Source organism: Vulpes vulpes, chromosome 8, assembly GCF_048418805.1.
Source record: "Vulpes vulpes isolate BD-2025 chromosome 8, VulVul3, whole genome shotgun sequence".
NCBI classification, from domain to species: Eukaryota; Metazoa; Chordata; class Mammalia; order Carnivora; family Canidae; genus Vulpes; species Vulpes vulpes.
The window spans coordinates 4,942,971-4,966,862 of record NC_132787.1 but is presented as its reverse complement, the minus strand read 5'-3'; the positions used below and the strand labels follow the sequence as shown (position 1 = coordinate 4,966,862).

General features: G+C 43.5%; 1 protein-coding gene across 3 annotated transcripts; it reads left to right on the top strand.

The window, feature by feature from the left end:
• Nucleotides 1–22,619, top strand: TMBIM6 (transmembrane BAX inhibitor motif containing 6). Of its 3 annotated transcripts, none has more exons than XM_026000273.2 (10): nt 1–137; nt 12,121–12,208; nt 12,771–12,879; nt 15,892–16,012; nt 17,269–17,317; nt 17,426–17,523; nt 17,938–18,017; nt 18,319–18,419; nt 19,227–19,302; nt 20,559–22,619. In XM_026000273.2, the coding sequence occupies exons 2-10, from the start codon at nt 12,153–12,155 to the stop codon at nt 20,580–20,582; spliced, it is 714 nt and encodes a 237-aa protein (XP_025856058.2). In that variant the 5' UTR covers nt 1–137; nt 12,121–12,152; the 3' UTR covers nt 20,583–22,619. The 3 variants fall into 3 exon arrangements, with proteins under 3 accessions (XP_025856058.2, XP_025856059.2, XP_025856062.2); XM_026000274.2 differs by having other exon boundaries at nt 23–145; XM_026000277.2 differs by lacking the exon at nt 1–137 and adding an exon at nt 323–916.
• Nucleotides 22,620–23,892: the final 1,273 nt, after the last annotated feature.

Sequence of the window (23,892 nt, the reverse complement as noted above, 5' to 3'; positions counted from 1 at the left end):
GGACGGGCCGTAGGCGGAACGCGGGGGCGGGGCTACCCTTGAGGGGCTGACGCTCGGGTGAAGAGGCTGGAGCGGACCCTGGGAGAGTCAGAAGCGCATCCGGTGGTAGGAGGCCTGTGTGGGTTCCTGAGAGGCGGGTAAGAACGTACGTCTGAAGCGGGGACCGCGTAAGCTGGGAATGAGAAGCGGAGGCGGGGTGGGCAATTCTTGTCTGAGCAAGAGTGGGAATGGTTTCGGGGTTCGGACGGACTGCGGCTTCCGGGAATGGGGCCCTGTTCCGCGACGAGACTCGGGAAAGCTGCGCGGGGGGGTGGGGAGGGGTGGAGAAGCCCCGGAACTAGTCCTGCGCATGCGCGGCCGTGCCGTAGCGGGGGAGGGGCTGGGGCGCGTCGGCTGGGTTTCGGGGGGCGTCCAGGCTCCGGTTCTGAGCGCGGGTGCTCGCGAGGGGTCCTTGTTAGTCTTCCTTCCTTCCTTCCTTCCTTCCTTCCTTCCTTCCTTCCTTCCACTCTGCGTGCCTTCTCCCCACCGCCCCATCCCCCCGCCGACAGCAGGCGCAGGGGCCCTTCGGCCCACTCGAGTAGGTGAATTCAGGCCGCATCCCCCACCCTTTCCTTCCGAGGCTAATGAAAGCGAAACCTCACGGGGTTGCGGTCACCCTTCCTTCACCCGCCTGCTCGCTCGCGGCCCTGCTGTGGGCCCTCTGGCTGGGCCCCTTCTGGGTGAGCAGCCAGGGCCAGGACTCAGCCAGGCTGCCCTGTCACGGCCAGGCGGGTGATGTCACAGTCCTCTGTGACACCCGCGAGGCTCCTTAGTTACTTGGAAGCCGCAAGCAGAGGCGAGAAGTGAGAAGATCCTTCCTGGCTTTCCAGCTGCACAGAACAGCCCCGTTCTGGTCTGATTGGTTACCTTTGGACAGGTGAGATGGCCTTGACTTTGCTTGGGCCCGAGCCTTGTGGGCGTCTTTCTCAAAGTCCGCTCAGGAAAGGCGTCGTTAGGTGGTTTTTGTTTTTGTTTTGTTTTTGACCTTGTACCTGCTTGCTGGAGCTGTGGTAGTAAGTAGGCTTTGGTATTTTTGCAAGTTTATTAAGCGTGGAATTAATTCTCAGTGCCAGTCCAGACTGCATTGCCTACCCCCAATCAGCCTTTCGGTGACCAAACAATAGCAAAGATCTCTCTGAACTTGAGACTGTTCTAGCAATGGTTAATTTGTGAATGTGTAACTCAGAAGAGCTGACTGTGCCTGAAACAAAGATTTTAAAGTTAAAAGTTAATGGCGAATAGGTTTTTCTGGTTATTTATTGATACTTAGTTTTAGTTTATCTTTTAGCTGAGCGTGTAATTTAAGAATTCAGTTCGAGAAAGACTATTCACATTGCATAACCAAATTCTTAAGGCTTCTTCAAATACGCTTATTTCTGTGATTATTAGGCTTACTGTCATTGGTGGTTTCTCTTTGTTTACTTAGTTTTAGTTTATCTTTTGGTTGAACGTGTAATTTAAGAATTTCAGTTCGAGAAAGATTATTCACATTGCATAACCAAATTCTTAAGGCTTCTGCAAATACACTTATTTCTGTAATTATTAGGTTTACTGTCTTTGGTGGTTTCTCTTTGATATTTTTTGTTGTGGCTTCAAGAATGTGTTGATACCTAGGGCAGCCGGGGTGGCTCAGCGGTTTAGCGCCGCCTTCAGCCCAGGGCATGATCCTGGAGACCCAGGATGGAGTCCCACATCAGGTTCCCTGCATGGAGCCTGCTTCTCCCTCTGCCTGTGTCTCTGCTTCTCTCTCTCTCTGCCTCTCATGAATAAGTAAATAAAATCTTAAAAAAAAAAAAAAGTTGATACCTAGATTCTCTACCTTTCCAACAATAGGGACAAAGTGGTTAAATCCTTGAGAAACACTGATTTGTATTCAGAGTTTCCTTTTGTTATTCATCTTGTTGTGGAAACCTGGCTTAGTAAACCTTATTTCATCCCTTCCCCACTATTGCTATGACTGAAGTCTTACTCTCCTAAGAATAGAAAAGATAAAATTAATCCAGATATTTAATCAGTATTTCTATTTTTTTTCTGGTTATGCATATAGTTCATGCTTATGGTAGAAGTGCTGAAAAATCCAGAAAAGCGTAGTAGGAATCAGCATGTGTTAATATTTTTAATTTTTTTCTTGACCTATGACTGGAGCTGTCTTAAAGAAAACTTACTTTTCTCCTGTGGGAAGAGCCCTAGGCATTAGAGGTCATAATGACTCTACTATTTAACTTTGTGGTGTTGGTCAAGTCAGTACTAGTGTTCATTTAGTACTTACACAGAGCCTTTCTACCTTTTTTTTTTTTTTTTTGAAGTATAGTTGGCACACAATGTTTCATTACTTTTCAGATGTACAACATAACGATTTAAAAGTCTATATGGAGGATTCCTGGGTGGCTCAGCGGTTTAGCGCCTGCCTTTGGTTCAGGGCGTGATCCTGGAGTCCTGGAATCAAGTTCCACATCAGGCTCCCTGCATGGAGCCTGCTTCTCCCTCTGCCTGTGTCTCTGCCTCTCATGAATAAATAAATAAAATCTTTTAAAAAATAAAAGGCTATACGTACATTATGCTGTGCTCACTGAAAATATAGATACCATCTCACCATACAGCACTATTACTATATCACTGACTACGTTCCCTTGTGCTGTACTTTTTAATCTGTCACAAGGATTTTTTTTTACTGGCATTCAATAAACATGGTAGAGCAGGTGTTATTTAATTATCCTTATCTTACAGATAAGGAAGCCTAGATGACCTTAGGTAAAATGATTTTCCAAAGTTATGTAGTAGAATATGGCAGGATTCGTGACTCCAAAGCCAGTGTTAATGTCACTATTAGGCTGCCTTTAAAAAAAAAAGTTTGCCTTTTTAAAAGTTGTAAAATTTTATATAAATGTAGTCAGTGGTATTATAGAAGGTACTTCTGCTGGCCTGAAGTTTCACTTCATTTCATAAACTACCCAAGGGTATTAATGTCTTCTGGGAAAATACTGAATATTCTCTTGATGGTCTATCTGCTAGATTTTCCTTTGCTACTTTGACTTGACTGTAGAATCTGTTAGAAGTGTCTTCCACCTTACCCAGTTTTGTTCCTCCAGAGTTTTGTTTTTCTTTCTTTCTTTTTTTTTTTTTTAAAGATTCTATTTATTAGAGCGAGAGAGCAAGCGAGCACAAGCAGGGGGAGCAGCAGAGAGAACGCTCCCCACTGACCAGGGAGCCTAATGTGAGGCTAGATCCCAGGACCCTGGGATTATGACCTGAACTGAAGGGGGATGCTTAACTGATTGAGCCACCCAAGCCTCCCCCTCCCTTTTAAAAGATTATTTATTTATTTGAGAGAAAGGGAGAAGCAAACTCCCTGCTGAGCAGAGTCTCTAAATGTTGGCTTGATCCCAGGACCTGAGCCACTCGGGCACCCCCCCCCCCCCCCCCGCCAAGTTTCTAACCAAACTTCATGGAGTAACACATTTTTGTTTTCCGAAGACAGTGTTCAAACCGAGGAGAAAAAGACTAGAGATTTGCTTTTAGGGCCACTCGAGTTACTCCTCGCAGTAGGTTCCCCTTTAAGTCAGCTGGGGAGCGTTGATTTGAGATTGAAAACACTCCTGTTGGGCAGCCCAGGTGGCTCAGCGGTTTAGCACCACCTTCAGCCCAGGGCGTGATCCTGGAGACCCGGGATGGTGTCCAGCGTTGGGCTCCCTGCGTGGAGCCTGCTTCTCCCTCTGCCTGTGTCTCTGCCTTTCTCGCTCTCTGTGTGTCTCTCATAAATAATAAAAAATAAAGTTAAAAAAAAAAACTCCTGTTTAGACAATGGGGTCTGCATTCGCTCTCAGGTCTCTTGGTTGTGCTTAAATGTGGGGAATCGAAAGTCAAATCAGTTGCAAGCTCTGCTTACACCCGAGGTGCTTCCAGCCAAATGCGTGAGAGCGTGAGAGCGGTTCTGTCACAATGAACTGGAATCCCAAACACTTCAAAAGAGCTTCCAGGATGAGAATTGAATGGGTGTGCTGTTTGTCCTTATCTGTGCCTGCTCTCATCTCATTTAGGCTGAAAATATGTTGTTTTGGGGGAGGGATTACTGATTTACACTGGAAGATGAGTATGTATTTAAGACATTGGGGCCTCCTTATGATTCAGTCTGTCAAAACACTTGTGGTTACAGAAAGAGGTTCAGTAGTGTCGAAGTTCAATACAAAAATTTTTTAGAAGGCAGTAGGCATTCCATCTCCAGTTCCTGGCTTGGTTCTCAGGCAGCACCCTAGAGAGATGGATCCAGTGTTAGCTAACGAGCTAGCCAGGAATTTGGGCCCAAGTTAAGGGAGGGGCTGGAACATCTAGGGCTAAAATCTAGGACCATCAGGGCCTAGCCCTGTCACAACAGTTCTTTGGATTTCCAGAAACCAAACTGACCTGTCTCCTAGGGTTAGTAAGGAAAGCATCAAGCTAATGACCATTTACTTCATCAAATTCTTTACCACATCGGATTATCACTTAATGGTTATTAGGCTGTCTCAAAACACCTTGTGGCCCTGTGGGACAGGAGTTCCAGTGTAAATGTGCCCAAGGAGAGGCATGCCATTTCAACAAAAGTAATTTTAGCCAGTAATAAGATTTATCATATTCCTTTAAATTCCAGTTTATAAATTTCTTAAACTCTTCCTTCTCCCCTCTATTTAATCTTATTCATTTGGGTAAATAGTAAGTCTTCAGGATACACAGTTAGCTATAAGTTAATGGTTGAATAATATTTTAAAAATTAATTTATAGGACACATGTAAATTAGATCTGTAATAAATGCTTTCTAAAACCAGGGGAAAATAATGGACTGAAGACATGAGAGTAATGAGTGTTTACACTGGTAACAACAATGATTAACGTGGAGTGGGTTTTATGAATGAAGCATATTCTTTTTCTTTTTTTTTTTTTTTAATTTTATTTATTTATTTATTTATGATAGTCACAGAGAGAGAGAGAGAGAGGCAGAGACATAGACGGAGGGAAAAGCAGGCTCCATGCACTGGGAGCCCGATGTGGGATTCGATCCTGGGTCTCCAGGATCACGCCCCCGGCCAAAGGCAGGCGCTAAACCGCTGCGCCACCCAGGGATCCCCTTTTCTTTTTTTTAAAAAGCATGTATAGGAGAGCGTAGGTGGGAGGAAGAGGGGCAGAGGGAAAGGGAGAAAATCTTTTTTTTTTTTTTTTTTTAAGATTTTATTTATTCATAGAGAGGGGTGGGGGGCAGAGACACAGGCAGAGGGAGAAGCAGGCTCCATACAGGAAGCCGGACGTAGGACTCGATCCTGGGTCTCCAGGATCACATCCCAGGCTGCAGGTGGCGCTAAACCGCTGCGCCACTGGGGCTGCCCAGAAAGAGAGAATCTTAAGCAGGCTCCACACCTGGCGCAGAGCATGATACAGGGCTCAATCGCACGGCACTGAGATCATGACTCTAGCCGAAATCAAGAGTCAGATGCTTAACTGGCTGAGCCACCCAGGCACCCCTGTATGAAGCACTATTCTCAGCACTTTACTTGTATTATCTCATATAATCCTCAACCCTGTGAAATAGAGAATATTATATATTACTATAGACAAATCAAACTAAAGCACGATGAGGTTCAAATGCCAGAAACTTGCTGCGTATCACAATAGCTAAGGAAATATCAGCTAGGATTCAAGTGCAGCAAGCCAAACTGTTAACCACTGTTCTAGATTGGTTTTACAGAATATGAAAGCTATTCAGTAAGAAGAACTGCTGGAAAAAAAAATACAATTCTGCTGCCCACCTCCTCAGCTTTTTAACCGCGTGGGGTTTTTCTTAATTATCAATTGATCCGGAAACCCTGGGTGGCTCAGCGGTTTAGCGCCTGCCTTTGGCCCAGGGCATGATCCTGGGGTCCTGGGATCAAGTCCCACATAGAGCTCCTGGGATGGCACCTGCTTCTCCCTCTGCCTATGTCTATGTCTCTCTCTCTCTCTCTCCCCCCCCATGTCTATCATGAGTAAATAAATCTTAAAAAAAAAAAAGTATCAATTGATCCCTTCTGGATATGTGGGAAGGAGACTCAAAATGGTCCAATTAACAACAGGAATGGGGAACTATGTAATTCACAAACTAAATGTTTAAATGTGAAGAATGTTTCTTTGACTTACTATATTAAAATATACATATATATTTTTTTAAGTAGGCTTCACACTCAGTGTGGGCTTGAACTCAGGACCCTCAGATGAAGAGTTGGTTGCTGTACTGACTGAACCACCCAGGCACCCCTGACTTTCTGGTTTTATGTTGTTGAATTGTATACATCAGAGTGAAATGAGTCATATGGAGAAAAATTATCATATGGTTTTACTCATGTGGAATATAAGAAATAGTGAAAGGGACCATAAGGGAAAGGAGCGAAGCTGAGTGGGAAAACGTTAGAGAGGAAGACAAACCATGAGAGACTCCTAACTCTGGGAAAGAAACAAAGGGTTGTAGAAGGGGAGGTGGGTAGGGGGATGGTGTAACTGGGTGACAGGCATTAAGGAGGGCCTATGACGAAATGAGCACTGGATATTATACTATATATTGGCAAAATGAATTTAAATAAAATATTTTAAAAAATTACATATATCAAGGCAGGCTTCTGCCCAGTAGTCAGCAGGCTTTTATCTCTCAAAGGCAAGGATTTAAAAAATTTTTTAATTATTATTATTATTTTAAAAATTTGGTTTCTTTTTTTTTTTCTTCTGTTTTGCATAGTTTTTGGTCACTTGGCTGTGTTTCATATAGACTACTTAATAGGTATTGAAGTAAGATTGTAGATAATTTTACTTTTTTATTTTCAAGACTTGGCCTTTGATGATGATTATTCACTTTATTTTTTAAAGAGTTTATTTATTGGGATCCCTGGGTGGCGCAGCGGTTTGGCGCCTGCCTTTGGCCCATGGCGCGATCCTGGAGACCTGGGATCGAATCCCACGTCGGGCTCCCGGTGCATGGAGCCTGCTTCTCACTCTGCCTATGTCTCTGCCTCTCTCTCTCTCTCTCTCTGTGACTATCATAAATAAAAAAAATAAAGAGTTTATTTATTTATTCATGAGAGACACAGAGAGAGAGGCAGAGAGGGAGAAGCAGGCTCCGTGGCTGAGAGCCCAATGTAGGACTCAATCCCAGGACCCTGGGATCACGACCTGAGCCTCAGACGCTCAACCACTGAATCACCCAGGTGCCCCGATAATAATTCATTTTAGGACAAGGGTAAGGAAGATACCTAGTATAAGAGATTTAACAAAACGGGGGGGTTCCTGGGTTGCTCAGTGGTTTAGCGCCTGCCTTCGACCCAGGGTGTGATCCCAGAGTCTTGGGATCGAGTCTCATATCGGGCTCCCTGCATGGAGCCTGCTTCTCCCTCTTCTGTGTGTCTCTGCCTCTCTCAGTGCCTCTCATGAATAAATAAATAAAATCTTTAAAAAGAGAGAGAGATTTAAAACGACATAAGACATAGTTGTTAGTTGATGAGAATATCTGTCTTCTGCCTCCCCCAGTACCCTTCCCTCCCCAAGCAAAAACAGGGCTCAGGAATACTAACTCAAAACCGTGTGTTTACTGAATTTTTTTATTTCTTAGTAAAGCAGTGCAGTAAGTTTTGTTTTGGGGTGGCCGTGGCAAAGGAGGCTGACCACAGAATGCTGATACTTCCAACAAAACTTTAGCTGTATCTGTGTGACAGACACTGGCAAATTCTTTTTTTTTTTTTTTTTTTTTTGACACTGGCAAATTCTAACAAGTTTGATATTCCTGCTCTCCTAAGGATGAAGGCATTAAATGAAGCTCTGAACAAAATTAAAGGAATTTGATTATAATTAACAACTGAACATGTACTTCTCAAATGTGACATACACAAATTTCTCATGAGTCTAGGAGGCACTGTCCGCATTGTGTGTTTTTTTTTTTTTAAAGATTTATTTATTTATTCATGATAGACATAGAGAGAGAGAGGCAGAGACACAGGCAGAGGGAGAAGCAAGCTCCATGCCGGAAGCCCAACGCGGGACTTGATCCTGGGACTCCAGGATCGCGCCCTGGGCCAAAGGCAGGTGCCAAACTGCTGAGCCACCCAGGGATCCTCCACATTGTATTTTGAATAAATCATCCCACCTCCCTGTTTTACATTTGAGTATAGAACTAGGGGATGGGGAAGAGGATGCAATTTCTAGATTTTTGTGTTAGTTGATGTCCAGGGTGAGACAGACCAGTGCTGGGTATGGATTTCATGATGGGCTGATGGCTATTAGAGGAACTACTGTATTGAATAATTTTTGAGTAATTTGTAATATACTTTTTCCCTTTATTTTGGTAAAATATACATAGCATTAAACTTATTTTAATGTTTTTTTGAAAGCAAAGACTTATTTAACTGTGGGGCCCCTTTGAAATGTTAGCTGAGGTACTTGGTTAAGTTTTTGAATACTTTAAGCTCTGTTAGGTGCTGTTCCCTGGGACCAAAAATACTTCTGGTGCAGAGCTGCTATTTTTTAAAGATGTATTTATATATAAGAGAGGGGATATGGGGGGGAGGGGCAGAGGAGTAGAATCTCAAGCAGATTCCCTGCTGAGTTCAGGCCTGGCCCTGGATCTCATGACCCTGAGATCAGGGCCTGAGCCAAAATTATGATTGGAATACTCAACTGACTGAGCCACCCAAGTGCCCTGGGAGCTGCTATTTTTGAGTTATGAATGCAACTGAATCTTGTTCAGCTGACTTTTGCACATTGACCATCGAAATGTAGATACGGTTTCTCTGCAGCTTCTGAGTAAAAGTCATTGAAGAAGCTAAGATAGAAATTTGGTTGGTTTAATCCATCTGACAAAACTTGTAAGAACCGTTTTTACTCTACTTGTCTGGACATGACTTCTTTCTATTTGTTATGCTAATAAGGTGATTGTTTTAATTTAAATTCAGTTAATTAACCTATAATGTATTACCTGTTTCAGAGGTAGAGGTCCGTGATTCATCAGTCTTATATAATACGCAGGGCTCATTATATCACGTGCCTTCCTTACTGTCCCACCACCCACTTACCCCATTCCCCCCACTCCCAGGTCTGTCTGTTCCAAACAGACAACAGCAAACTTTGTATTTCCTTGATTCCAAGATCTGACTTTTCTCACCTCATGTTTTTCCCCCCTCATGTTTTAACAGTTCTGAAATAAATTATGTCATATATACATCATGTCTTTTTTTTTTTTTTAAGATTTTATTTATTCATGAGAGACAGAGAGAGAGAGAGAGAGAGAGACAGAGAGACAGAGAGACAGAGACACAGGCAGAGAGAGAAGCAAGTTCCATGCAGGGAGCCCGACGTGGGACTCCATCCCGGGACTCCGGGATCACGCCCTGGACTGAAGGCGGCACTAAACCGCTGAGCTCCCCAGGCTGCCCCATCATGTCATTTATTAAATGTATACTGTATTTGTGTTTTTTCCCTACAACGCTATTCTAAAATTGCTGTGTACCTTGGGGAGCCTGAGAGGCTCAGTCAGTTAAGCATCTGACTCTTGATTTCATCTCAGGTCATGATCTCAGGGTTGTGGGATCGAGCCCTGCATCAGGCTCTGCTCTGAGCGTGGAGCCTGCTTAAGATTCTTTCTCTCCATCTGGCCCCCTCTCCCTATCCCCACTTCCACCTGTGTGTATGCTGTCATTCTCTCAAAATAAAATTGTCGTGTGCCTTTGCATCTAGAAAATTTGGGAATTACATATCTCACTTAAATTTAGAATAAGTAGTGGTGTTTAAAAACTGGTTTTATTTGACTTATTTTAAAATTATTTTAAACCACAAGGCACTTGTAAATCATGGAGAAATTCCTGCTTGTTACTTCCTGTCCTCAGCAACCTTTGCTAGTTTTGGTTTTTCCATCAGCAGTTGTAAGAGGCAGTCAGTACCCCCTGGGAAATGTCAAAGAGCAAACTGGAAAAGAGGAGTTTCTACCACCATTCGCTCCCACTGTTGCTACTCAGTGGGGTCTGGTTACAGGGAGTTGCCCCTTTCTGACTAATAATCCACTGGGTATTTAAGGATTTACACTGGGAGGCCCACTTACCACCCCGTCTTCCTTTTTTTAACTCTTGAAATTGGAAGCAAGAGGTACTTTAGCGTTGTTGTTGTGAATACTGAGAAACTTGGCTCTGAAGGTTGCTTCAGAACTGTTGCAAGTTCTATCTAGGGATGTCATTAAGGGTGTTAATGGAAGCCTTAAACAAAGACACTTTCCAGGTGCTGGATTCTGGCATCCTGTAAGTGTGCTCTCTGGAGGCTGTGTTCATCATGGTTGTGAATGGCTATCGTTGGCCCTGCAACAGCCTGCAATAATTGCACCATCTAGATCAAGAGGGCCCAGAGCCCCGTGACTTACAAGTGTGGGCAGCAGCTTTAGTAGGTTCTGCAGCTTCTCACAGTATCCATCCTTAAGAACAGAACTGACAGAAAGATTGAGGTGAGTAGGGATGTGGGTGAGAAGTGACGAGAGAGTTGAACAAGCTAGCCATTATAATTGTTTCATTAGTGAGAGAGCAAGCCTCACAAATGGTAGTGATGTGTGTGAACCAGAAGAATGGCATCTTTCCACTGGCCCAGGATTTCTCAGGAGTCAGGTTGTAACTTTTATTGCCCAGATTAATTTTGCTGAGTATTGTGCTAGGTGCTGACTAGAATAGGTGTGACTAGTTGGCTTGTCTTTCAAACTACTTACCTGTGTATTTTAATACAGCCCCCTCCTCCCTGGTTTTTGGTCAGTTTGAAATGAATAGGCATTATGGCTCTAATAAGAATCTAGATGATTGTGGAAGATTGATATTTAGGAAGATGAAAATTCTTGATTAGATTTTTTTTTTTTTTTTAGCTCTACAGATTGAATGTGTGTATTTAGGATTGCATGTGAGATAGGAGGGAACAAAATTTAAGAGCCTTACTTGATGGTGTTAATGGCATGTAGCTTGGGTACAGTTCATTAAAAATGTCCTTTCTGTGACATATTGGGACAGTTAGCAAGATCTGAATATCTAGATCAAATAATAGTATTGTGTCATTGTTAATTTCCTGGTTTTGGTCATTGTTTTCAGGATGTATACACAAGTATTTAGGGATAAAGAGGCATTGCGCTTGCATGGTTGGGAAAGAAATATTTTAAAGTTTCTCTATACTGCTAAATAGAGAGGGGATAAAGCAAATTCAGGCCCCAGTACCAGGCCCAGCTCCTCCTTTCCTTCCTCCCTCCCTCTTTGAGGTTCTTTGCCTTTGTTGAGAGAATTCTCTTGCATCTTGAAACCGTGACATAAAACTGTTTTATGTTCCAGGGGTGCCTAGGTGACTCAGTTGGTTAAGTGTTTGAGTCTTGATTTTGGCCCAGGTCATGATCTCAGGGTAGAGGCCAAACATGGAGCCTGCTTAAGATTCTCTCTCTCCTCCTTCCTCTGCCCCTGCCACCCTCAAAAATATAAAATAAAAGTAAAATTGCTTTATGCTCCAATGATTGGGTCCCTTGAGCTAGATTGCTGTTAATTTCTCAAAGAGAGAAACTAACTATTAAAGGGGCAGATTACCTTCTGAAAGAATAGAAATCGAATGTAGTAACAAAATAGTTTAGGGAAGAGAAGATGGCTTCATTTCCTGTCTCCTTTAAAATGGTTGAATATGGGGATCCCCGGGTGGCGCAGCGGTTTGGCGCCTGCCTTTGGCCCAGGGCGCGATCCTGGAGACCCGGGATCGAGTCCCATGTCGGGCTCCCGGTGCATGGAGCCTGCTTCTCCCTCTGCCTATGTCTCTGCCTCTCTCTCTCTCTGTGACTATCATAAATAAATTAAAAAAATATTTTAAAAAATATTAAAATAAAATAAAATAAAATAGTTGAATATGATTGCAAATGTATCATAGAAGGAAATATGTAAAAATGAAAATGACTGTACTAAGACGGTGGGATTTTAGATAACTTTAATTTTTCCAAACTTGTATGTTGCTATTTTTCATGAGAAAGTGATTTATGTTATTATGTATGTCCTTGTATCTGTAAAATAACCTTTCTTCTTTTTATCCTTGATTCTACAGAGTGGAGGCTGTGTCCCACAAACTCTGGCATCATGAACATATTTGATCGGAAGATCAACTTTGATGCACTCTTAAAATTTTCCCACATGTAAGTGTTTCAATATTGACTGTAGTTTCTTACTGCATTTCCTTTCATATCTTGTTTCTTTTCCTAGCTTATTAACTCTTGTATGTATAAATTAGCATATTAACTTTGCTAGAATCCAGAGGATATGATAAAAACACCCAGATTCTAAAGGCTGCTGTGTTGTCACTGAAAAACCACTTAGTTATTTTAGTTTGAGTACTGTTTGTTCATAATTTGGGACCTTTGGCTCCTCCTCAGCATTTAAGATTCTGAGTTAATCTTATTTTATTCACGAGAGACAGAGAGAGAGGCAGAGACACAGGAACACAGGCAGAGGGAAAAGCACACTCCATGCAGGGAGCCCGATGTGGGACTCAATCCCGAGACCCGGGATCATGCCCTGAGCCGAAGGCAGACACTCAGCCTTTGAGGCACCCAGGCGTCCCCAGTTAATCTATTTACAAAACATTATTATTATTATTTTAAATATACATATTCCCTGGGAAGAAGAGTGGGAAATGATTGTTAGCTTAGAAATGAAATTGGTCCTAGAATAATGGCTGTTACTAACCTTCTTTCCCAGAACCCCCTCTACACAGCAGCACCTGAAGAAGGTCTATGCCAGTTTTGCTCTCTGTATGTTCGTGGCAGCTGCAGGGGCCTATGTCCATGTGGTCACTCATTTCCTTCAGGTAAGAGCATTTCTCCTAGTTGCTATGGCACAGATTGCTGTAGGTCGAAAGCAACTCAGCAGGGTGGTATTAGCCTGTACCCCTCCTTAATCCTTTTCTATAGTTTGTGATCTGAACTCAGCCAGAAACAGCTTAGTTAGTTACCCAACTTAGGACAGGCAGAGCCATTTAAATTTTCTGGCAGCTTTGCCCTCTCAAGGTACTGAAAACTGTGTCTAAGCCTGGACACTGAATTCAGCTATACACTGAATGGTGTATAGCTGCCATGTAAGACCCCAACCTGCTGAATTGCGGCATGGCATGTTTGCTGGGGTTTGTGCAGTAACCTTTTTATCTTTTCCTCCATTCTTCCCCTGTTTTGCTTGTGACTATGGGGTTCTTAGATACAAAACACTGATGGTATGATTGTCAGGAAAGGCAGGGTGAGACCTTCAAGGATTTGATCTGTTTTATTCTCTGATGTACTTATATCTGCATGGTTGAATGAAAATACTGAACTCACTTTCCTGTGTTGAAAGAGACCTTGGATTTGGTCAGTAGGAATTAAAGTTCTCACTAACCAAGACTTGTCCTTTCCAAGTGTCCTTTTTAGTATAAGTACAGGGTTGGAGGGGGGTTGGGGTGTTGTGTGTATCTGTGTTGACACTGGCAACTACTGAGAACTGTCCCTATGCTCAGGCATCTCCTGACAGAGGTTACATGAAAAATTACTCCAGGGATCCCTGGGTGGCGCAGTGGTTTGGCACTTGCCTTTGGCCCAGGGCACGATCCTGGAGACCCAGGATCGAATCCCACATCAGGCTCCCGGTGCATGGATCCTGCTTCTCCCTCTGCCTGTGTCTCTGCCTCTCTCTCTCTCTGTGTGACTATCATAAATAAATAAAAATTTAAAAAAAAAAATTAAAAAAAAATTACTCCAGGGCAGTCCCGGTGGTTCAGCGGTTTAGCGCTGCCTGCAGCCCAGGGTGTGATCCTGGAGACCCGGGATCGAGTCCCACATCGGGCTCCCTACATGGAGCCTGCTTCTCCCTCTGCCTGTGTCTCTGCTTTTCTCTCTCTTCTTTGTGTATTCTTATGAATAAATAAATAAAATCTTTAAAAAAGATAAATTACTCCAGATACTCAGAGGATAAGTAAGACTTTGATCATTGCAGTTTAGACTACAACATACTCCACCCTCGAAGCAAGAGTGGCCATTTTGGTTTTTGATTGTGGGTTTTTTTTTTTTAAGTAATTATAATAAAGTAAAATACAGTTATCCTCATTATTCGTGGATTCTGTATTTATGAATTTACTTATTTGCTAAAATGTATTTGTAACCCTAAAATCAGTATTCATGGTGCTTTTGCAGATATTTGCAGTCTGAAGCAGAATGAAAAAATTTGAGTTGTGCACAGCAGTACGTTTCACCTGGGGTCAAACAGAGCACCATGCTGCCCTACTTCAAGCTCTTATACTATATACTATAAGCAAGGGTCCTTTTCATGGTCTGTGTAATGCCACATTTTTTGCATTTTTGTGATTTTGGTGATGATGTCTGGTGTTTAAAATGGACCCCAAGCATAGTGCTAGAGTGCTGTTTAGTGTTCCTAAGTGCAAAAAAAAAAAAAAAAAAAAAGGTACACTAAGACTGTGATGTGTCTTATGGAGAAAATACGTCTGTTAGGTAAACTTTGTTCAGGCATGAGTTACAGTGCTGCTGGCTATGAGTTCAACGTTAATGAGTCAACAATATATATCGAATAAAGTGTCCTTAAACATAAACATGCATAAAACATGTATTGTTCGGGGATCCCTGGGTGGCGCAGCGGTTTGGCGCCTGCCTTTGGCCCAGGGCGCGATCCTGGAGACCCGGGATCGAATCCCACGTCGGGCTCCCGGTGCATGGAGCCTGCTTCTCCCTCTGCCTGTGTCTCTGCCTCTCTCTCTCTCTCTCTCTCTCTCTGTGACTATCATAAATAAATAAATAAATAAAAACAAAAAACAAAAAAACATGTATTGTTCAGTTGAAGAAAATGTAGCCAGAGGTACGTGAGAATCTAACCCTCTATTTTTCTCAGGAGCAGTTGTTCAGTATTCCTTAATTCATTATTCACAGTGAATAGTTACAGAGCATAACTAGAATCAGCTATACCTTTAAAGGAAGGAAGGAAGGAACTTCAGTGTCTGTATATATCCTTAATGATTTTCTTCCCTAATTGCATTAGCTTTACCCTTTTTTTAAGAATTTTTTTCTTCTTATAAAAATAATGCGTGTTCATCGTAGAGAATTTGGAAAACAGACTGGTGATAAGGACGAAATAAAAACACCCACACGTAACTTAACATTTTGGTTCTTACTCTCTGTCTCCATCCATTCCAGCTGCTCTAACAGAATGCCATAGACTGAGTAGCTCAAATAATAACCATTTCTCACAGTTTGAGAGGCCGGAAGTCCAGGATCATGGCACCAGCAGATAATGTTGTGTGGTGAGGGCCTGCTTCCTGTGTAAATAAATGACCATCTTCTTGCTGTGTCTTCACATGACAGAAGGGGCAAAGGAGCACTCTGGAATCTCTGTTATAAGGGCACTAATGAAGGCTCCACCCTCATGACCTAATTTAAACATGAATTTGGGGGAGGATGTAAACATTCAGTCTGTAGCACCCTTTTAGTCTTTTTTCGCTATTTGGAGATAAATATTTGTGTGTGCATGTTTTAAAAGGATCATTTATACTTGTCCTGCAGATTGGAATGTGCTTCAAGCACTTGTCATTTTGATTCATCTTTTTCTTGGGCAAGACTCCTAGTTTGACTGGGGTAGCTGTGGCTGATGGACTACCTGGTCAGAAGAGCCTCTAGGATCCTCCATGGTCCTAGCCCTGTCCTGCAAGTCCCCTCTGCCTTCTCCACTGCCTCCAGGCTAGAAGGAAATATTAGGAAGTTCATATGAATATTTGATCCCAGTAAGATGTCCTGCAGAATAAATTTGATACTTTGAAGTATTTCATTATTCACTCTGGATCTGACAGGCTGGCCTGCTCTCTGCCTTGGGCTCCCTGGGGTTGATGATTTGGCTGATGGCAACACCTCATAGCCATGAAACTGAGCAAAAAAGACTGGGACTTCTTGCTGGATTTGCTTTCCTTACAGGTATGTTAGGAATTGGGCTACTTGGGGTGGGAGGGGGGTCCTATATCTAGTATCTCTTTAGACTAAGGCCTCAGATTTGTATGTATTCTGATTCACTCCAACTGATGCACTGTACCATTCAATCTTGTATTTGAGTGTATTTTTCCTTGTATTGCATTATTTCGTAGAAGTACATCTTGCTTTCCCATCCAGAGGATAAGCTCTTTATGATTAGTGACTATGACTTCTACTTTTTTTTTTTTTTTTTTTGTGATTTCTACTTTTGTATCTAAAAGTAAGCATTTGTGTGTTTGAATGAATGAGCTTAGGTAGCATAACTTGTTAATGGTCAAAGTGGGACTACACTAGGCCTGAAACTTTAACTTGACTCACACTGGCAACAATCATTCCTACGACTGTTTATTCTGAACTTTGCCGACAGTTAATTAAAGCCATACATTGAGATCCATCCAACAGAGCACTTTGCTGATTCTCAAGAAAAGAATTAAAAACATAACTCTTATAGAATTATCATTAAGGGAAAGAGGACTCGAGCTACATAGTAAAAATACTTGCAGAGAAGCATTTGACTTAGTACAACTTGTTTTGAGTCTATCTAATCTTAAGTAGTGTTGAAGTAGAAAGGAAGGGATTTAAAGATTTAAGATTTTTAACATAGAGAAGGCTTGCTTTTGAAGGCATTAAGGTGTGGAATTACCATAAGGAGGGAGAGTAGCAAGAGTGAGGAAATGTTGGGGCTGCAGCAGGTGGCCCCGGCACTCTCCTGTTGGCAGGTGTCCACCTGCAGAACCAGTCTGGCCTTTTCTACAAAGGGAGTCAGTCCTACAGGACTACAGGCTGCTGGCCGCAAGGCCCTGCTTTGCTCTTGGACCTTCTATCCTAATTTCCTTATCTGGCCCCTGTTATGTCTCACATCACTCCTCCTCAGAGTATTGCAGCCTTAGAACTTCGCTTAAAAATGTTTGACATGCTCATTTCCTTTTTCCTAATGTGTATTCATCTGGGGTCATCTGTGATTTTCTGCTAAGAGAACTGTTTTGTAGCTCTGTGAGTAAATAAATAATTCAGTCAAGTATATGTTCTCTAGAAAACAAGGAGTATAGAGGAGAGAGAGAGAGTTAATTATTTTTAGTACACATGTTTTAGTTTTTTTAGGAACACGTGGGCATGCCTGTGCTTTTGATGGTCAGATTTTGGACAAGGGTCCTCTTCAGGAATTGATGGTAATACCATGTTTTGGGGCCTTTGTTTTCTAGGAGTTGGCCTGGGCCCTGCTCTGGAGCTGTGCATTGCCATCAACCCCAGGTAAGTATTTTAGTAGCATCTTAGGTGTTTTTATTATTGAGAATATGCCTCCTAAACAGAGGTTTGCAGACCTGTAGCCCTCAGTCTAATGATCTTTTCCTCTTACAGCATTCTTCCCACTGCCTTCATGGGCACAGCAATGATCTTTACCTGCTTCACCCTGAGTGCCCTCTATGCCAGGCGCCGGAGCTACCTCTTTCTGGGAGGTAAGTGTGGATTGGAAAACAGCCTCCGCTTTAGCCAGAATTCTCACTGGAACTCTTTTCCTATCTTCCAGCATCTTGTGCTTGTTGGGTTGAAATTGAAAGACTTAGGGCAGCCAGGGTGGCTCAGCGATTTAGCGCCACCTTCAGCCCAGGGTGTGATCCTGGAGACCCGGGATCGAGTCGCACGTCGGGCTCCCTGTGTGGAGCCTGCTTCTCCCTCTGCCTGTGTCTCTGCCTCTCTCTCTCCCTCTCCCTCTCTCTCTCTCTCTCTCTCTCTCTCTCTCTCTCTCTCTCAGAAATAAAATCTTAAGAAAATCGAAGGCTTAATTTGGGAGGGAAAGTAAGGAAAGGCTTTATCGGGTTGCCTTACTTTGCTTTGGCTTTTCTTAGGATGGCTTTTTGTCATTCTTACAGGTGTCTTGATGTCAGCCATGAGTCTGATGCTCTTATCTTCCCTGGGGAACCTTTTCTTTGGATCCATTTGGCTTTTCCAGGTGAGACTTTGCATATAACTTTTCAGCAGCCATCTCCTTGCACTTCTTGTTCTTGCTTCACCTTAAAGCAAGGTAGACCAAAAATCCTTCAGAATGCTCACTTTTGTTGGGCAGTGCAGAATTGTACAAGGGAAGTAATGTGGTCTTTATTGTAGCTTCCGTGCCCAAGAATGTTAATGTCAGTAGGGTTAGCATTTTTTGTACTTTCAAATGGCCAAGAGCCAAAAAGAGGCACAGCTGGTTTTTCTCTCTGTGGCATCTGCTGCCTGGTGACCTCCTTCTTTCATTCTTCTTTTCTTAGGCAAACCTGTATGTGGGGCTGGTGGTCATGTGTGGCTTTGTCCTTTTTGATACTCAACTCATTATTGAAAAGGCTGAAAATGGAGATAAGGATTATATCTGGTGAGTGAAAACTGGTCTTTAATGTCTCCCTTTCAGTCGCCGTCAGTAGGGTAGAGTAGACCAGGTGGCACTGGCCAACTTAAGTGACCCACCTTCAGGAGCGTACATGGTAGGGTAGGGTACCTATGGTTTGGGAAAGGGCAGGGTCTCCCTCAATTCCCAAAAGACACCAGCTCTTTTAAAAATTCAACTAATAGGGCAGCCCGGGTGGCTCAGCAGTTTAGCGCCACCTTCAGCCCAAGGCATGATCCTGGAGACCCAGGATTGAGTCCCACATCGGGCTCCCTGCATGGAGCCTGCTTCTCCCTCTGCCTGTATCTCTGCCTCTCTCCCCCCCGCCCCCCTCTGTCTCTCATGAATAAATAAATCTTTAAAAAAAATTGAACTAATATACATTTAAGTATCCTTTTAATAGGGGTTATTTCTAGGCATAGGAGAAAGGTCTCCCTTTCTTTTTACTCTATATTTTTATATTTTTTAAACCTTGAATGATGAGAAGATACAGTTTTTGTAACATACAACTTTAAAAATATGTATAATTCTTTGAACCTCAGACCACCATCAATTAGTTAAGAGACTCTGATGCAGGCCCCTGCGGTCTAAAGCCCAGTTTTCTTTTCCCTCTGCTGCATGGCTTTGTTGCTTTGAGAAGGCTCTCAGGCACCAGAGTTTTACTTAGTTGGTGGTACGGTGTTGGCGAAGCTCACTTATGAGTGGGCATGGGGTTTTTATGCTCTTGCCTCTCTATAGGCTGTAGATAAAGGAAGGTGGGAAATGCCAACTGGTAATCTGGTTCTTCTGTTTCAGGCACTGCGTTGACCTCTTCTTAGATTTCGTTACCCTCTTCAGAAAACTCATGATGATCCTGGCTATGAATGAGAAGGTTAGTCCATCTACTCCTTGAAGATGAGAGAATGGCACCTGAACTCAACATCTGTGTAAACTTCAAATTTGAAAACTGACACACTGTATAGGTCCAGGCTAACTGTAAGGCCGCTGAGTAAGAGGTAAACCAGAAGTCTTTAGGCCAAGGAACAAGGGAAAAAAATCCTTAATAACAAACCAAAAAAAAAAAAAAATACACACACAACCCAAGAGGGGGTGCCTTGGCTGGCTCAGTTGGTGGACCGTGTGAGTTTTGACCTCAGGGTTGTGAGTTTAAGCCCCACATTGGGTGTAGAAATTACTTAAAAGTAAAAATATCTTAAAAAAAAAAAAAAAAACAAATCCCTGAGATTAGTATCAAAAGAGAAAGAGATTTAAGTGGCAGCAAGAAACAGCCTACTATATGAATTTAAAGGCTGTAAAAATAGTTATGACTCAGAGAAAGATATTCTATGGGATTTAATATTAGCTTTTATAAACACGTGTCAGAAGTAGACCGGTTTTATTCGTTTGTCAGTCTTGTTTCTAGAGAAGCATTCTGTATGTAGTTAGTGTAAACAGTCTACTCCAGCAGGAGGGGAACAAATGAAACCATGAGATTTTTCTTACCTTAGTAGGGCACAAGGGGGCGGGGGGGGGGGGGGCGGTGGTGGTGGTGGTGGTGGTGGAGGAGGAGGAAGCAGGTGAGTAGGTGGGATTGGTGGCTCTCTGTCTTATCTGTGCCAGGACTAGACTGAGCTCCAAGCAGGTTTCAGCCAAAGCAACTCAACTTGCTCCTGTTTAATATACTGGGCTTCCACCTAGGATTGAATGAAGACTTCATTGGGGCTAGATTATTTCTGGGTGTTGGTTTGTGCTCAGGATTTATGCTTCTCGGACTAATGGAAAGTTGGTCTTGGCCTCTTGTGTAGTTATTTTAGGGTGGATACAGCCTTCAGTGGTTGGGATTTGAGCTGTGGTGGTGATGAGTGAGCCAAGAGTGGTCAGGCGGCCCAGCTGGGTACTCTTGGGGTGGAAGTAGGAACTGCTGCTTAACCTTTATTCTCGTCAGGTCTGTCAACAACTCAAGGGAACACCAGTGGAACAGGGTCAACATTCAGTTCATACCCTGCTGAGGGAGTATTTCTCCTTCCTTTTTATCATCCTCATCTCTTCCAGTCCCTAAACAAAGGCAGCCACTGTTGGCTGACTCAAAAGTTTTAGCTTGAATGTCAGATGCCAAAAATTAATTAGGCAATTTTTCTCCATTTCTAGGACAAGAAGAAAGAGAAGAAGTGAAATTGACCATCCAGCCTTTTTCCCATTTTGACCTCTCCTTCCACCCCTCATTTCCTCTTCGCACACATTGCAGGTGGTGTGTTCTGTGATAATGAAAAGCATCAGAAAAGCTTTTGTACTTTGTGGTTTTCTCTATTTTGAATTTTTTGATCAAAAAACTGATTAGCAGAATATAGTTTGGAGTTTGGCTTCGTATTCCTGGGGTTCTTCCCTGGGGTTCTTCCCCACTTCCTTTTCTGAGCACCCCATCCCTAGCCTCTTCCTCTGCTCAGGCAGCCAGTCACCGTGACGAGGAGTGGGACCCACAGCAGAGCAAACTCCAGGAGTCCACTTTCCACCCGAGCCTCACCAGGTGCACATGAACTGTTTGGTCGAGCCACTTCGGCTCTTCTTCCCTCAGCGTCGTTTGGTTTGTGCACAGTTCCTGTGGGACTAGACAGTGAGTTTTCCATCGGAGAGGAGATTGATGGTCCTGTTGTCACTCAGGCTCATTACATCTGAGCTTCTGTCAACCCCTACAAAGAAAATGAAGAGCCTCTTCTGGTGGATGCTTTGCTTCCTCTGAGCTGCCCAAGCCGCTGGTCTGGCAAACACAGCTTTCTGTCTTGCTATCCCAAAAGGAATGTAGATTTACATGTTCCCATTCCCTGTTCCTGGTCTGACCCTCAGGGAACCTGCTGGTTTTCCATCTGTGGGGAGGGAGGATTTCAGCATGAAGGAAAGACTGATTCTTGTCAGGACTTTATGAAAAGGCTGGTTATGTGTGGCCAGATAGAGTGTAGAATTCCCAAACTTCCCATCTTTAGTTGTTTTTTTTTTTTTTTTTTTTTTTTTTTATCACCTTAGTTGTTGAGTGGCCTCCCCCACGTGGCTTTGAATGAAGATCCCAGGAGAGGAAGGTTAGAGAAGGGGATTGAGTGAGCCTGGGGGTAATTGTAAACTAATCCTGCCTGACAAACCTATCTAGATAAGGACCTGTTGGGGCAGTGGGGCAGAAAATCGCTGCTAACTGAATGGTTCTTTGTTCAGATCAGCAGACCTGGGTTGTGGTGACTTGGGAGGCAGCATTCATAACAGTTTGGTGCATTCCTGCCTTCTCCCTTCTCCAGCCTGGATGCTGGTAGTGTCAGGCCAGAGATTTGGGGTGGTAGATTAATGTTCATTTTACAGGTGCACTTTAGTTTTTTGGTCTGTTCACCTGTTCCAGAAATCTGTAGCCTTCCAGCCAGGGACCAGGTGACCAAACCTGCAAGACCTGTGATTCCCCGCAGCTTTGTGGCTGTGAGTGCGGGGAGGCCCATACTAACGGGGATCAGCGTTCTCTGATCCACAGTCCTCTGGCACAGAAGGGCAGGCAGCCTCGAGAGCAACTGCAGCTCCGGCTATTCAAGGCTTCAGTGTAAGGGGCTCAAAAGCTCATCGCCAGTAGGCTACCATTTTCGGCTCTCTCTGTTCACAGGCAGCACCCAGTTTGACCCAGTGTCTACTGGTTTGCAGCACACCGTATCACTGTGCTGGCCCGTGAAGCAATTTGTTCCCGGGGTGTGTGTATTCCTGGAGTGGCGTGCTGCCCTGATGGCTCTCTTCTGCAGAGGATGCTGCCCTCTGACCTAGCTGCCGCCTCTAGCCTCTGGCTTGAGAACTTAATAAAGGGACTTCTTCCCATTAAACGCCCAATAGCACTCTCCATAAATTTGCTGATTCTCTGCAAGGCCTGAGAATCTGAGTTACATCTCTTGAAGCCAAACTCCACCTCTTGTGCTTTTTTGCTTGGGATAAAGGAGTTTTTCTTTAGAAACAGTGCCAAGAATGATAAGATTTAAAAAAAAAAAAAAAAACGACTTTTAAAGAAAATGCCTAACAGGTTTTTAATACAGTAATCACTGTAATTATCACTTTCTTTTCTAGTTCCTTGGTTTTCAGCTCAGGCTGCATTCTCTAACTCATACTGTGAAGACAAAGGTGTTTTTGATTCAGAAATATATGAAATCTACATAGTCTTAATTTGTAAAAAATAAAGAAAATACCTTAACCTTTCCTGGTGTAAGTGTGTGTTAAATTTGAGGCCACAAAAAAATAAAAATGAAAATAAAAAATAATTTGAGGCCGCAGCTGAACGTGGGCTTGGGTACTATGTGAGTTGCTAAGTGGGACCTGGGAGTAGAACAAGATTGAGTTTGTTTGTTTTTTAATTTTATTTATTCGTGAGACAAAGAAAGGCAGAGACATAGGCAGAGGGAGAAGCAGGCTCCATGCAGAGAGCCTGATTTAGGTCTCAATCCCAGGACCCCAGGATCACAACCTGAGCTGAAGGCTCAAGCCCTGAACCACCCAGGTGTCCCAGGACTGAATTTCTGATCTAGACCTAGACCAGAAAGAAACCAGGACTCCCACCCTGAAGCCAGTTTGCCACGAATTGGGGATTTCTTCGTTGTGATATAGAGCCCAGGCCTCTTCCTGTCTTCCCCTGCCCCGGCCTTCAGGCCCTTGGTAGCAGCCTGCACCATTGGTTCCAGTGGATAGCCCAGCTTTGAAATTCGGGGATGTGTAATGAGAAAGGCCTCATAATCTACTCATTCTGCAAGTGGTTTTGGTCACCCACTGTGGCCAGGCTCTATTCTAGGTGATAAAAGTCATCAGTGAAAAATCAAAACTGCTTGTTCAGAGTTTATGAAATTGAAACCAGTTTGCATTACAATGCAGTTACTCCATTTGGGCAGCCCTCTGGCTGCCGTGTTCACTGTGGACGCAGCGCTCCCTCTTAGGATTTGACTGTTAGCCTGACTGGTCCGGGTTACTCCCAGTAGAACTCTTGTATTCCACATAGCTCCTTCCCGGCTAACATTAGCCACTTTCCCCCCGACCTGGGAAGTGTGCCTTAAACTCTTAACCTTTTCTCTCGTGGTGGCTTTGAAAAAGTCCAGTCTTAGAGACTAAAGCCCTTCTGTTGGGGGTGTGTGGTCTTCATCTACCAGGCACAGCATAGCGCTTACAACAAATCAGGCACTGCAAGGTGCTTTCCGTGTTTTGTTTCATACTCCCTGTAGCCTGAGAGGGTGATGTAATCACTACATCCGATCTGTAACTTCTGAGGTCATGCCAGCAGGCGGTGGCAAATCTGTGTCCAGAAAACCCTAGCACACCGTCTCCGGAGCTCCTGTTCAGGGTTGCTCTGCGTAGGCTCCGTAATGTGTTAGCACCTCCTGGCCGGTGACATCCTCGTCCTCCTGGTCAGGGCTCCAGCCGGCTGAGTGGGGAAGGAAAGGTGTGGTGGTCTGAGCAAAACCTCCCACACCCCAGATCTTAGTAA